Below are 14,818 nucleotides of genomic sequence, written 5' to 3'. Positions count from 1 at the left end.
TGGCGACACATGTCGCTGTCAAATTCCTTCAGCCATGCAGCGAAAATGGCACGCGACATCCACGCCTTTGAATTGGCAACATACTTCACAGGAAGCTTTTTGGTGCCTTTAAAACAGCGCGGCCTCGCACTCTTTTTGATGACAAGCGGGTCTCGTTAGTCGGTGCCGTCCATGTTGACGCACAGCAAAAGAGTCGGCCTTTGTTTGCTGTGTTTGCCGCCGTGGCACGCCTGCCCCTTCAGGGCGAGTGTTTTTTTAGGCAGCATTTGGTAGAATAGACCGCTCTCGTCGGCGTTGTAGACGTCGCTGGGGGCATATTTTCCCAAAATGTCGGGCACGTTTTCAGACTGCCAGTCGCCGACTACAGCCATGCTTACGCTGCTCGCTTCACCGCTAAGCACTTTCCCGACGATGCCGTGTCGTTCTTTGAAGCGCGACAGCCAGCCGGGACTTGCCTTGAACTCGTTGTCGCCCAGCAAGCACGCGAAAGAGTGAGCTTTTTGTTGGAGCAGGTCTCCACTCACGGGAATACTATTCCTCGCCCGCAAATCCATAAACCAGGCGAAGAGGGCCTCTTCCATTTTGCTTTGAGGAGTGGTCTTCAGCGTTTTTTTGTGCGAGAGATTCCCCGACGAAGTGGCGCGGAGGATGCCATCTTTCCCTTTCAATATTGTGGAGAGAGTACTCGCTGGAATGCCATGTGATGCAGCCACGTCACATTTCTTCTGTCCACTTGTCACAGCACGAATTATGTCCGCTTTCTCGTCCAGGGTAAGCCTTTTTCGTTTCTTGCAGGGCTCCATCTGCTAGTCAGGAGGGTTAGCGGCGCGCTTGCTCGCACACACCATGTCTGCGTTCATGATAGCAAGGCTAGACTGATGGAGGCCTAACAAGCTGAGCTTGACAAAGACGTGCGTTCAAAGGCACGGGGAAATCTGCACAAGAGGGAACACAGAGCACAACACACAAACACACACACCAAAAAAAATGCGAACTGCAACAGCGCCATCTATGAAATGTGGCACGAAACTTTTTTACTGCTGGCGCCATCTCGTGAGCTCGACTCAAAATTAAAACTCGTTTTGCGCCGCGCAGTTTGAAAAAAGCGACGGGATGAAGATGCTCCGCGCTGTTACCGCTGACTCGCAATCAATAAATTTTGGGGTGCTGTCTACAAAATAGACCAAAAATTAGCACCTTTTCACCTTTATTTCTCGAAAAAAGGTTCGTTAAATCGGGACAGATCACGGAATCGGTTTCGTTATTTCGGGTTAGTCAAAGCATTGAACCCTATGGGCGTCTGAGGGGGAATTAGGATACCTTCGTTAAATCGAGATTTTCATTAAATCGGGTTTCGTTAAATCGAGTTTTGACTGTAGTGGCAGCTTTTCAGTGCCAGTGGCATTTGCACCTACCATTACTGTGATCCTTTCCTTACTATGGCGCCCCCCTGAACAGGAGTCGCCTGAAAAAGAGAGAGTGCAGTTAGGTAGCATCTTGAAAAAGAGGCCGGTGTCATCACAATTGAAGGTATCCTCCGGGATGTACTGGCTCAACAAAGGCTTCAACTTATTTTGACGGTAGGCTGCCACCATGGCTGGGTTGGCGGCTCCGCTCTCCCTGCACATCTTCTTAAAAGATACACCGTCTCTCTTCTTGAAAACCCATGGAGCTCAACAAAGGCTTCAACTTATTTTGACAGTAGGCTGCCACCATGGCTGGGTTGGCGGCTCCGCTCTCCCTGCACATCTTCTTAAAAGATACACCGTCTCTCTTCTTGAAAACCCATGGAGCTCAACAAAGGCTTCAACTTATTTTGACGGTAGGCTGCCACCATGGCTGGGTTGGCGGCTCCGCTCTCCCTGCACATCTTCTTAAAAGATACACCGTCTCTCTTCTTGAAAACCCATGGAGCTCAACAAAGGCTTCAACTTATTTTGACAGTAGGCTGCCACCATGGCTGGGTTGGCGGCTCCGCTCTCCCTGCACATCTTCTTAAAAGATACACCGTCTCTCTTCTTGAAAACCCATGGAGCTCAACAAAGGCTTCAACTTATTTTGACGGTAGGCTGCCACCATGGCTGGGTTGGCGGCTCCGCTCTCCCTGCACATCTTCTTAAAAGATACACCGTCTCTCTTCTTGAAAACCCATGGAGCTCAACAAAGGCTTCAACTTATTTTGACGGTAGGCTGCCACCATGGCTGGGTTGGCGGCTCCGCTCTCCCTGCACATCTTCTTAAAAGATACACCGTCTCTCTTCTTGAAAACCCATGGAGCTCAACAAAGGCTTCAACTTATTTTGACGGTAGGCTGCCACCATGGCTGGGTTGGCGGCTCCGCTCTCCCTGCACATCTTCTTAAAAGATACACCGTCTCTCTTCTTGAAAACCCATGGAGCTCAACAAAGGCTTCAACTTATTTTGACGGTAGGCTGCCACCATGGCTGGGTTGGCGGCTCCGCTCTCCCTGCACATCTTCTTAAAAGATACACCGTCTCTCTTCTTGAAAACCCACAGAGCCAGGGTCTCTGCCTTTTCCTTCAACATGTCGCATGACACTGGAAGATTCTTCGCTAAAGCAACTTTAAGCCAGAGTAGCAAGGCCTTTTCCAATTCGGGGTGGTCGCCTTTTCTATAGTTGCTGCTGTGGGACGCCTCAAAGGCGGAAGAAATCTTCTCCTTATTCTTCACATAGTTCGAAATCGTCTGCTTAGACACAGTGAACTCCTTGGCCACATCAGCTTGTGTACTCAGCACTAGCTTAATGATCGCAGCCTTTTTCCCAAGGGTCATAGTTGAATACTTCCCACGCTTCTTTTGCGGACCCGGTGGCACCGGCGGGGCAATGTTGTCGACAACCCGAGTGTGCACCACACCGCTCGCCAAACACACGCAGAGACAAGGCGGTGGAACCGCTGGACGCAATCACAAAACGTCGAACGGATGTAACTCTGTCGACGCGGCCGGAGAAATCCAAGTGACGAAACGGCGAATGGCGACGATGGCGAACGTACGAGACAAGCGTGGAGGAAATAACAAGTGAGAAAGAGAGTGGTGATAACGGCCCGCAACAAAAAAAAGCAAGTTGACGGCGATGACAATCCGACTGCCACTTCGAAGTGGCAGAGATAGCAGGGACCTCTAGTGGCAAAAATGAGGTACTGAAAGTATGTCAGAGTAAATCCACCTCAATCCAAGGTGGCGCCTTTTGCGCCGGCGAAAAGCCGTTAAGATGGCCGATTCTGGCCCGCAGGTGACTGAAATTAGTCCGAAAAATCGAACTTTCGGACGTTGAAAGTCCGAGGTATCCATCGTAAATATGTAAGCGCTTCTTTGGGGTGACTGACGGTGCCTCATCGAAGTCCAAAGTATCCTACAAGTCCGAATTCGAATTACCCGTCGGCTACTGTATAATGAAATTGAGAACAGTCCGCAGTTTTATGTCGCATGCTGTTAACGCCTGAAGACTCGAAAGGACAGTGCAGAACGGAAACCAAAACGAAAAATAAATGTAGATGAAATCGCCCAGCAAATGTTCATGCTGAAACCTCATTACTCGGAAGTCAGAAGCACGGAGAAAAAAGTTTTGCGATGGGATTGATAACACTACGGCAGCAGCTGCCAAAGTCAAAGCTGAGCCCAATTTTAAAAATGTTGCATAAATACTCACTGGCATCTTCAGCTTCATGGGGGTGGCAGCCATTATGGTGCTGGTTCAAATCAAAGTACCTGGAAAGATCAGGACGGCAATATGCTTTCTTTGCGTAATAATGGCAGGGTATAAACTGGTGTTACTGTTATAGCTGCCATCATTGTCGGGAGGCATGAGAAAGTGTGCATGGGAGTGCAGCGACCACTTTCACTCCTGGCTCAGTATATTAACTGTCTTGTTCTGAGCCATCGGGCTGCCTTGCATTATCCACCATCCCCATCGTCATCGACGCTTGTCTAGCCGATGAGGGGCCTACGAAAGGCATAAGCAAATCCAGATTCATGGTCTGTTTATTTTTCTCCACACCATTGGCCACGTTTTCTTCTAGTGTCAGGCGCTGATTCGTTTCCTACCCCCCAGTTTGCACTGTTCGCCTGTTTTGTTTTGGTAACGTGAGTGCAACTTGGCGGCAGTGTTTCGAAGCAGAAGAGAAGTTAAAGATTATAGTGGCTGTATGCCCAGTGGATGGCTGACTGCCTTTACGCCCTCACACCGACGGGATGCGTGTGAAGGCCCAATATTGCATTGCTGTTCTAGTGGATCGTGTATGCATGGAAAGCGATATCTGCTGATTTGGTGCGTAGAAGCTTTAAAAAAATGTGCCATCAGTAACAGTTTGGATGGTTCCGAAGACGACTACGTCTTTTAGAGTGGCGGTGAAGCCTCAGATGGCAGCAGTGAGAGCGGCGACGATTTGGAACCTGATAACCAGTGACATGGTGGTCGTCATTTGAATAAATCTTCTGAAAACGAAATGATCACTGAGTGTGCAGCTGTATCTTTCTAGCGCTCATTTTTTCCCACCAGGTAAATGTGTCGGTTATATGCGAGGTTTTTCTTTTTTTTTTCGTGGAGTTCAAAGTTATGGGTGCGGGTTACACGCAGGGGCGGGCTACACGCGAGTAAATAGGGTGTCATATGAGCATTTAATCAAGCGGTCGTAATAGACCTTCTTTTACTGAACACAATTTATGTTGTACAAATTGTGCCTGTGTTATACCATTCTATTCCCTCTTTGTGTAATGTCTGATAGACCTAACAGCATAGTAATTAAAGTGTTTGAACACTAAACGAGTAAAATAAATTGTGTGCAAAATGACTTCTCTTTTCATGGATCGGTTCTGTGAAAAAGTATTTATTTTTACTGCGTTATCGTACAGTAGAAACTCACTGATACGAATCTCACGGAATCGCAAAAAAATTCATGTCATCCAAAATTTGTATCATCCAAATGAACAAAATTCATATGCAGAAGCATAGAAAATGCATGCACGCAGACCTGTTTATCGCTGGCGGCATTTATTCACTCCCGTGCGGCCGCACTACTCGCAGTGCTTACCGCACGATTAGCAATCACGATTTTGGCAATACGAGGGCCGCACACCGCCGCTCACTGCTAGCAGTGCGCACTGCGCGATTAGCAATTGCGATTTCGGCGATGCGAGGGCTGCGCACTGCCGCTCACTGTTCGTGGTGCATACCGCGCGATTTCGCCGATGTGAAGGCCGCACACCGCCGCTGACTCGTGGTGCATGGCATGTGATTAGTGATCGTGATTTCGGTGATACGAGGGCCACGCTTAGTGCTCGAGGGTGCGATCGCGGTTTGCGTGTTCGAATCATCTGATGTGCCTCAGGAGAGAGTTTGGAACATCCGGAATTCCGCACGTTGTGCACAATGCACTCCGGCCGGGGAATTTCACGAACTCGTATCAACCATGTTCGTATCACCGAGATTCTTCTGTATCCTGATTATTTGTCAGTCACAGGTTGTTGACCGTCTGAAGCCACTCAGTCAATGTGATCAATGGCCCTGGCAGCGGTTGTGCTGTGTTTATTGGCACATAAGCAACTAAGACCATCATGTGCACAAACAGGACATTTAATAAATCGGTCTGAACCCACAAAAATTTATTCACTCACCCCATGTGAAAAAGTGTAGTTTGTTAAGTGACGTGTGTCCTGTGTGGCAAAGCCGTGACATTTTAAAGAGATAGGTTCAAGGGCCTTGTTATGCAGAAAATCTGCCGTCGTCGGTGTTAGCCGTGAGTGAAAACGCTATCGCTGTAAAATCTCGGATTGGTCGGCTGGCATGGCAGCTTGGTGTACTGGTTCGTGTAGTGGCACCGGCATGCGGAGGCCGCCAGAACTAAGACGCGGTGCTGCAGCTAGCGACAACACAGCTGCTGGCGCCGTCTGTGTTCGTGCTGAGGTGCTCGTTTATGCGATCAGAGGGTTAGGGGGAAGGGTTGAGGGCACGTGGTGATGCAAGGTGCGTGACACATGGCCTGGCTTCTCCCTCCCCTCTCCCTCCTCCTCTTCCCCTGATGCAGGAGTCGAGTCGGGGGCAGCATGCCGTCTGATTATGTGCGTCAAGAACTCAGGGCCATTGTCGGAGCTCGCACACAGGGACAGGTGAGTGCCGTAGTTTGCAGGGGTGGTGCAGTGCAGTTGGTCGGTCCTTTTAAGGCGTAAGGCTCATGTGTGGCGTGGATGGAAGTTGTAGATAGAAGTTGTCCACAGTAACTGGCAAACAACCATTGATAAGCTGGATATATGTAATGAAATAAAATACAAGAAAAATAAAAACAAAAATATAGGAAAAAATGTAAGTGGACGGAGAAAGAGAGGAAAGGGTTTCACATTTCCACTCTTATGCACCCTGTAATTTTTGATTCTGTCCAATTTGTGTAGGTTTTCTTGCACACTGTGTAACACCAGACCTGGGAACAGTAGTGGTTCTGTGTTGGCTTCTGTTGGGACTTTTGCTTTGTCTTTGGCTGTTTGCCCTCTTCGTTGTTGCTTGGTGAGAGTCATTGTGTGCCCATTTGAATGATGCTGTGCAGATAGCTCTTGAGGTTCTGTGTGCGTAGGTACTGTGTGCAACGTTGTGAGGGATTCAAGTTGTTGCCAGAAAGAGGCAGGTCACATTTTCGATTGGGTTATGATGTAAGCATTGTCAGGCTTATTGTGACGCAACTGATCAACAGTGTTGTAGGCGTTGCCGAAAAAAGTAACTAAATACGCTACTCCTTACGCTACAAAAGGAACGCGTTACCGCCGTACGTTAGCTACAAAGAAATTTAACGAGTTGCCTTTACCAGGAAAAAAAGCACTGCACGTTACTTTGCCATTACTCCATGGCCGTAAATTTTAATCAGTGCATCTTTGCTGCAAAAACTCGATAACAATTTTATAAAGGTCATATTGCACATAAAACTTCTAGCCCAAACAACGGTTTTACCCGAAATCTTAAATTAACGAGAATACTTTGCACAAATGGGCAGGAGCTTAGCAATATTATAGTGGCCTAAAGTTGCCTGTGGAGTTGCATGTGATGGTTTTTAACGCTGTTGCACATGGTGAAGCCATTTTCTGAATGTGACATTAAACACAAAATGACACTTCATCATCAATTATAACTTCACAAGAGAAAACATCGCTGAATTCTCAACAAATTTACAGTGATTCTGAAAAATGTGATGTTCCAAAATGCTCGGCATGCTTCCACTCTTTAGGGAGCTGTGTGTGTGAGTGGTTTGTGAAGGGGAGGCAGGTGAAGGCAAGTGTGTGCAGGTGTTTTCTGGCATGCAGCGAGGGTCGTCGAGAGCACCTGTACAATTTATTTGTAACATCACTTTAGGAGATCTGTGCTTTCCCCTTTTTTCTGAAAAAGGGGTGGAGGGGGGTGGACAGTTGAATAAAAAGGAACTAGTAACGCTAACATGTTAACATAAGCATGTTACCCGTTACAGTTCCGAAATGGTAATGAGTGTGTTACTATGTTGAGTACATTACTAATGCATTGCTGCCAGCAGTGCTGTTCATTGCGATATTCATGAGCTGAAAGCACTTGTCCTGTGGCCTCTCCTTGCATCCTTATTTGTTGTGTGCAGATAGCAGTAGTGTGGAAAAAAAAAGAGCCATCCACCATTAATTAACATGTGTGAGTGGGAGCCACACTTGCACCTGTCTTATGAGCAGTTAAAAAGGCTTGTGAAGGGGCAGCCATTGCATGAATCAGCGTCGATGTGCAGCATGTGCTCTCCCTTGGAACCGCATTGTTGAGCTGTGACTTTGGTTTACATGCAGCAACAGCAACAGCAGCAGCAGCAACAACAGCAGCAACAGCAGGCATTGCAGCAGCAGCCAGGGGGTGCTGGTGGGGTCCGTGGCGGGGCTGGCACAAGTGGTGGAGGCTCCCTCTCTCACGCCGACTTGGAGGCCCTCGGCCTACAGTTGGAACTCGGGGGAGCGCCCTCGGAGCCAGCATCCCCCCTTTTCCCACTCCTGCCACCATCAGACACACCACCTGCCGCACAGCCCACATCTCGGGTACGCATGCATGGACAACCCTTCAGTCAGCAGCGGGCCTCTGGTTGCCAGTGTGCATGCACCGAACCAGATAGCTATTTGGGTCTTTGTTTGTGGCTAGTCCAGAAGTGGTGAAGTAGCATGGCTCCCTAAATGTGCATTCGCATTGAGTCGCATTTGCATTGCACTCTGCGACATTTTCCAGCCCAGCTACCTGGTGTTGCTGGGTGCTAAACCAATCAACAGCGCCTTGGAACTGTTGTTCTACATCTGGCTTCTTGCTGCTGGTAACAGTCAGGGCTGACAACTCCCATTCTGCACAAGACCATTTGGGAAAGCAGTCCGCAGGTTATGCTATTGACCGACTCCTTGGTCAGGAAACCGCAGGCAGGCAGGCATGCACATTAGCAACTTGCAAGTGTTAATGCACCTTTAACATTGGATAGGGTCGAGCAACATGGCGACATGTGCTGAAGCTGAGGCCACTTGGTGCACCACCCATTCGTTGTCACCACTTCACTGTGTGCAGTTCACTGTCAATGAATGGTGCAGGAAGCTTTTTGTCACAAGATTCCTAGAAGCCCAAGCTGAAAAAACTTGCATGTCTATTTCTTTGAATTTGGCCGTTAGCTCTTTCTCTTTTTCTCTTGCACTTTGTGTTAGGCTTGCGAAGCACCTGCGCCAATTGTTTCGCCCAAAAAGTGGCCCTTGCAAAAGGCCGCTTTCTGTGGAACATTTTCTGCGCATGAGGGTAGAAACTTGGGCGAGTCGGTAACGGTGATCCATCCGTAGATCCTCTTTCACCTGTTTTTCATTATCTTTCTGGGCGCATGCGCCTGTTTCCCTTCACGGATTACGTTCGTCTTGGCCGCCCTGGTTTCTTTCAGTCGGAGGTTAGCGCCTGTGTTGTGTCTGTCTTTCTCTGTCCCTTTGTCCCGTTTTGCGCTACTCTCACTTTCCATGGATCTGCGCATGAAATCTTGTAGCAGCTTGTGCTCCAGTAGCTGCGCTCGTCATTGAAAGGCTGTTGCTGGTTGCCGCCGCTCATTAGAGATCGTGTCTCGACAAAAACTTAAGGGGGGACACGGCTCTTTCGGGCTGAAAATTCGCGAAAAAAATGGGTTTTTCAATTTTGTCATATTCGGATTCATGAGGTCATTTTGCACCCGACATCGAATTTTCAGAAAGAAATAGCCAGTATTTGCTTAGTAATAGCCATTTAAATTGAAGGCGCACGATTTGCCTTTTAAATTAAGGCGTGACGCCGCTACTGGCAGTGAAACGCAAGCAGGCTAAGCTCACGGATTTCTGGCAATAAAACTGTTTTGCTGGAGTTATTGCCTTGCATTTTTGGTTAATTTCTCGACAACGAAATTTCTCGTGCGTCCCGTCGATTTCGTTGTAGCGGGATTCAACTGTAGAGCCAAAATCGGCATCGTATTCGGCGATATGCACTCTGCAGTGGCTTGTGTATAATGAGGGGCGTCTTGCCTGTCATCGAAACGCCAGTTATTTATGGTTTTACGATAGAAAATTCAGGGTTGCGGTGCGTTTTGCAGTGGGTATGCTGATCTCGTTTTAAAATGCACCACCGTTTCCTCCTGCGCTCGCCGTCTCCGTGAAGCCGTATGCCTCCCACGCACTTCACTGCTACCTCTTTCCGTATTCGATACGAAAGACTCTGCATAGATGAGTTCCGCGAACCCTTGACTGCTTTTAAAAAAAGTTTGTGTGGTGAAAGACGCCCAAGAACCGTACAAATTCGAAACCACCCGGGCGCAATGTGCCGACTCGCATAGAATTTTAGTTTCGCAAGAGGCTCCCTTTAAGTTGGAATTTCGTTTTGTTTGATCAAGTTTTCGATCTCTCCTGCAGTTATGAATTAACGAGGTTCCACTGTACACATTATATGGCGGCGAGTGCGAACTAGGTCTGAAAAATCGAGCAGTCGCGGTGCATCCGAAATTTCAGGCGCTCTTTACCAGTGGCTCTATGGGCCATATCGCGGTGCATAAACAGGACATCATGGAAGTCAGCATTGTGGCACTCAGATTATACAGTCCATCCCAGATATATCGAACTCTATGGGGATTGCAAAAAAGTTCGATATATCGTTAAACGCTTTCACTATGCCCTGATCGAGAGTTTGAAGCTTCGCCGTTGTATTTGGCAGCAGAAATTTGATGATCTGCTTCAACTGGCAGACGACATGATGGGCAGAACAGTTGTCGAGAAGAAGACAAACCTTGCGGCCTGACTTCTCCAGTTCGGCACCCCAAGTTTGGAGCCACTCGGTGAAAAGATCGCGTGTCATCCAAGCCTTCTTATTAAATGCGCATTGAATCGGGAGGCCTTTCGTGTTTTTGAAACCACGTGGTGACCTGCTTTTGCCGATAACCAGTGGCCACAGTTTGCATGACCCATCCATATTGTTAACGCGCAAAATCGAGACGCGCACTGTGTTGTTCTTCCCACCATGGCATGCACTGTCCTTCAGGTGCAGAATCTTATTTGGCAGCATTTGCCAAAGCAATGCTGTCTCATCTGCGTTGAATATTTGCGACAGCGAAAAGCTATCTCAAATCTCTGGCCGCTCTTCAGACAGCCACTTCTTTGTGTCAGTGCTGCTGGTCACCTCGCTTTCACCCAAGAGGGTCTTTCCGATGATGCTGTAGCAAATCTTAAAATGCTGCTGCCTACTAGTGCCACCAGTAAAGCTCTCTTCTCCAAAGGCTGCGGCAAACCATTTCGCTTTCTCCGTGAACATCGGGCCGTCGACGGGGATGTTTCTGGCGCGTGTCTAAAAACGAGGTGTACAAAGCTTTCTCGACTTTGTCGTAGGTCGGAGCACGTATACGGCACGCTCCAGGGCGACTGGATTGCGCTGCCTCATCTTCAGGCAGGCTTTGTTCTTCAGGATTGTACTCGGTGTGTTGTGAGGAATTTCGAACGCATCGGCGACCAACGACTTTTTCTCACCGGCCTCCACCCGTCGAATGATGTCCGCCTTTGTTGCCAAGTCCAAGTACTTGCATTTTTTTTACGTTCATGGCTCCCAAACACGCGAATAAAATGAAAATAAATTGCACTGCACTGCACAAGTCGGAAGCAAACTCGCATTGGCCTCGCACCGTACCACACCGTACCACACCAGTCACGTGCCCCAGCAGCACTGACAGCAATGACAGCCAATCGTGTAAATACGGTGTACTCGCTGCCCGTACATCGCTGATGCTGCAATCGCCAATCGGGCAGTGTGCACTGCGCGCATTGAGCTGTGGCACACGAGCAGCACTACGCCTGCATCGCAAGTCAGTCTTGGCACACAGCCGGAAGTAAACCCCGTCAGCCAAAAACAGATTAAATGCGTAAATTCTGCATATGAATTTTGTTCATTTTGAATTATACGACTTTCGTAAGGTATGAGTATTTTTTTGGTTCCCCGCAAGATTTGTATGGTCGCGATTGTGCTGTATTATGCGCAGCCAACTTAAGCAAACCTGGGGCTGAGGGAATGAATGGTACACAGCTTTCATGTTTGTTATTTGGCTCAATTGTACAGTAGAATCTCGATACAAATCTCACTGGGACCACAAAAAATATTCGTATCATCCGAAGGTAACAAAATTTGTGTACAGTCCCCGCTACAACGAACGTTGTTCATGAACTATCCGCTCCAAACTAATGTTCTGGCATCATTTCATGACAACGAAGCTTCTGCTTCAACGACATTTTTCGCAGGTCCCGTGAATTTCGTTGAAGTGGGATTCGACTGTACACAGGTCTGTTTACGACTGATGGGATTTATTCATGACTTGTCTGCTCCCTGCTCGCAGTGCATACCACGTGACACTTGATTGCGGTGACAGCGATACGCAGGCCATGTGCCGCCGCTCACCGTGATGCATGGGCTATGCTGTAGTGCTGGAGGGTGCGGTTGTGGCTCGTGCATTACTATGATCTGTAGTGGCGCGGGAGGGTGTTTGGAACATTCGTAATTCTGCTCATAGTAACAATGCACTCTGGACAGAGAATTGTGCAAAATTTTTGTCCCGAAATTCATATCAACTGAGATCATATCATTGAATGTGCACTGGTAAACATCCTCGGTGGAGGATTACTTTCAGTGTCTACATTTGCGGAGGTTATGAAAATACGCACTTGATCTCGTTCACACCTGTCATTGTGATGAAGAGGAGAACATAATGAGGAAAGGGAGTGTGCACACATTTCTGTATTAGTCTTCTGTATTAGACCGGGTGGTGGTGGTTGTGCTTAGAGCAGAGACCGAACTGTGTTGATGCTGCAGTAACCTACACTGATGTTGATCTAGGTAGTGCGAGGAGGAGGGCGGATGTCGAGATTTGATTAATACTCAATCATGCTTGAGATTGGCGTTGGCACTGAGTTTTAGCGCTGCATTCTTCTGCTTAGTCTGTAGTAACAAGGCCAGGCATAACTATCTGAGGGTGGTAACCGATTGGCCAGTGCAGCCTAGTAACTAGGCGAACTGTAACTATTTGAGGATGGTAACTGATTGGCTGGTGTAGTGTGGTAACTAGGCAGGCTGTAATGGTTTGAGGGTTGTAACTGATTGGCAGGTGCAGTCTAGGAAGTGGGGGAGCTGTAGCTGTTTATCTGGGGGCGGTAACTGATTGTCTGGTGCTCTTTGCGTATGTCCTGGCTCAGGTTGATGACAAGCCCAGCAGTGACCAGCGCAAGAGTTTGCTGCAGCAACTCCTCTCCGAGCCCACCTAGGGTGTCCACTGCCGCCATCGCTGCCCTGAGAGCGCATGCTATCGCTGCCCGGACACTGCACGCCATCGCTGCCCAGACAGCGGAAGAGAAAGAGAGGTGGAAGAGTGTGCCTCATTGAGTGTACGCGTCCAGGTGTGTTGTGCACGGTACTCTGCGAGCATCAGCGGCAGCCAATTAGGCAACAACTACCGTTGTTGTAATGGTGGTGGTGGTGGCAGTGGGGACGACAATGGCACTGTGCAGTCCACTGCCGTGTGTGTGTGTGTGCATGTACTTCGACGCCAGTGTGCGTGTGCTGCTGCTGTGTGGCGGGCCGCCGGATAGGAGGTGGAGAGCCCAGTGTGGTGGGACTATGGTGCTCGTCCCTTGTTGTTGTTGTTGTTCCTCTTCTGGCCACCAAAGCACACCTTTTGAGACTCATGTGACGGCGGTGACAGCGGCGATGATATGTGACTGTGTCGCGTTTCGGGAACCGCCGCCACGACTGTGGTAAAAAACTGTTCTTCCCGGTGGCCCGCCGACACTGCTCCCCCTTGTGTACATAGGTGTAAAGCAGACGTCACGTGCGTCCTCTTCAGTGTGATGACGACACCAGACTGCTTCTTTTCCTTCGAGTGTAGTTTAGGGAACAGTTTTTTTCCTCCCTCATCTGCGGTGACTGTTATGAACGGCGATGAGGATGATGATGATGGTGATGATGATGATGTGGTGTTTTCTTCAATATTCCCCATTCTTCTCTACCTTCCTCTGCACCCACAGCCTTCGACACTTTTTTGTCCCTGCACTGACTGGCACTTGTTTACTACGAGTTGTTGTTGTTTTGCCTACCTTGTGCCGTTTATTTGATCTTTTTCTCCCATTTTTCTTTAACACACTGCCCCTTCTGCTGACAATATGTGTACAGTTGTGTACAGTTTCTCTCGTGTGTGGGGCACATTCCCTTCCTCACCCGTTGCCCCCCCCCCTCCCCCCTCCTGGACCTGTTGTTGTTGCGCAGACTGACTGCCTCTCTCTCTCTCTCTCTCTCAGGGTGTCTGGTCCTTGGGAGGGAGAATGAAATTGTGGTTTCTCCTGTTCTGTCTGCACTGGTGATTTCTGTGCATGTTCTTCATCTCTTTCACTCTGTGCAGGTCGTCACGACATGCAGCGCAGCTCTCGTTTTTGGCTGCCCTCTCCTTCCATATTGTGGCAGCATTTGCATGGTGTAGAAACGTCTTCTTACTGCCGACCTTTCTCTCCCTTTTATTCAGCTGAGAAAAGAGCTTTGTTTTCGCTTCCTTTTGAAGCAGGCTTATTTCCTTTGATCTTTTGCCCTCTTCCTGTTCTAGTGGCGACATCCAATTGTTTTTCCTTTTTTTTTTCTTGGTGGGGGCAAGGAGAGAGAAGCGCCTGGTAGATGAATGTGTTGTTTTTGACTAGAGGTGTGTTGGTGATGTTGAGTGCTGTTGATGAAGGAGTCTGTGATGGAAAGGCACGTGGGAGGAGGATGAGGAGAAGGCTTTGCAAAAAGCACTTGTCTAGCTAGCCGGCGGAGATCTGGGGGTGTCTGGGAAAGCTTTCCTTCGAAAAAAAAATAAAATGAGGGGCAACTCGTTGTGTGCTTGTCGTTCCGTTGTTGCATTGTTTTTCTTCATCTTCTACCGCTCTTGTTTTCCGTTGTTGCGCGTTTTTTGTGTGCGCTGTTTCTATGTTGCACGGTGCTGCCGCCGCCTGCTTCACTTGGCCCCGCGGTGTGTTGTCGTGTCACGGCCTCCCCGTGTCGAGCGATCAGACCTCCGTTCCAAAGTGGGGCTGTCTACCTCACTGGCCACACGTCGGATGTGGCATTGTTGTCTCGTTGTGCAGACCTTCTCTTTGTATCATTTTTTTTCCTTTGTGAGGGTTCCGCTCTCTCTCTCTGTTTTAGTGCCTCAATGCTGTAGCCCCGCTTTTTTTTCTTTGTCTGCCTGTTGTACAAATTGCTGCTGTGAGAGGGTGGGGCCCCTAATGCTCTCTATCTCCCCCCCCCCCTCCACTTTTGGCAGCAGCCGAGGAT

General features: G+C 48.7%; 1 protein-coding gene across 49 annotated transcripts in view; it reads left to right on the top strand.

Moving 5' to 3' along the window:
* LOC144128195 (uncharacterized) overlaps positions 1-14,362 on the top strand; it is a 528,676-nt gene extending 514,314 nt beyond the window's left edge. For 48 of the 49 annotated variants that reach the window (XM_077661381.1, XM_077661378.1, XM_077661377.1 and 45 more), the window contains 3 exons: positions 6,045-6,126; positions 7,804-8,046; positions 12,715-14,362. In XM_077661381.1, the coding sequence (XP_077517507.1) occupies positions 6,045-6,126; positions 7,804-8,046; positions 12,715-12,783 (394 nt within the window). In that variant the 3' untranslated portion in view covers positions 12,784-14,362. The remainder of the gene's footprint in view (positions 1-6,044; positions 6,127-7,803; positions 8,047-12,714) is intronic. The other variant, XM_077661348.1, reaches the window with a different exon arrangement.
* Positions 14,363-14,818: the final 456 nt, after the last annotated feature.

The sequence above is a fragment of the Amblyomma americanum genome, chromosome 4 (assembly GCF_052857255.1).
Source record: "Amblyomma americanum isolate KBUSLIRL-KWMA chromosome 4, ASM5285725v1, whole genome shotgun sequence".
NCBI classification, from domain to species: domain Eukaryota; kingdom Metazoa; phylum Arthropoda; class Arachnida; order Ixodida; family Ixodidae; genus Amblyomma; species Amblyomma americanum.
Note: the sequence above shows the minus strand (reverse complement) of the source record. Positions and strands in the feature narration are given on the sequence as shown.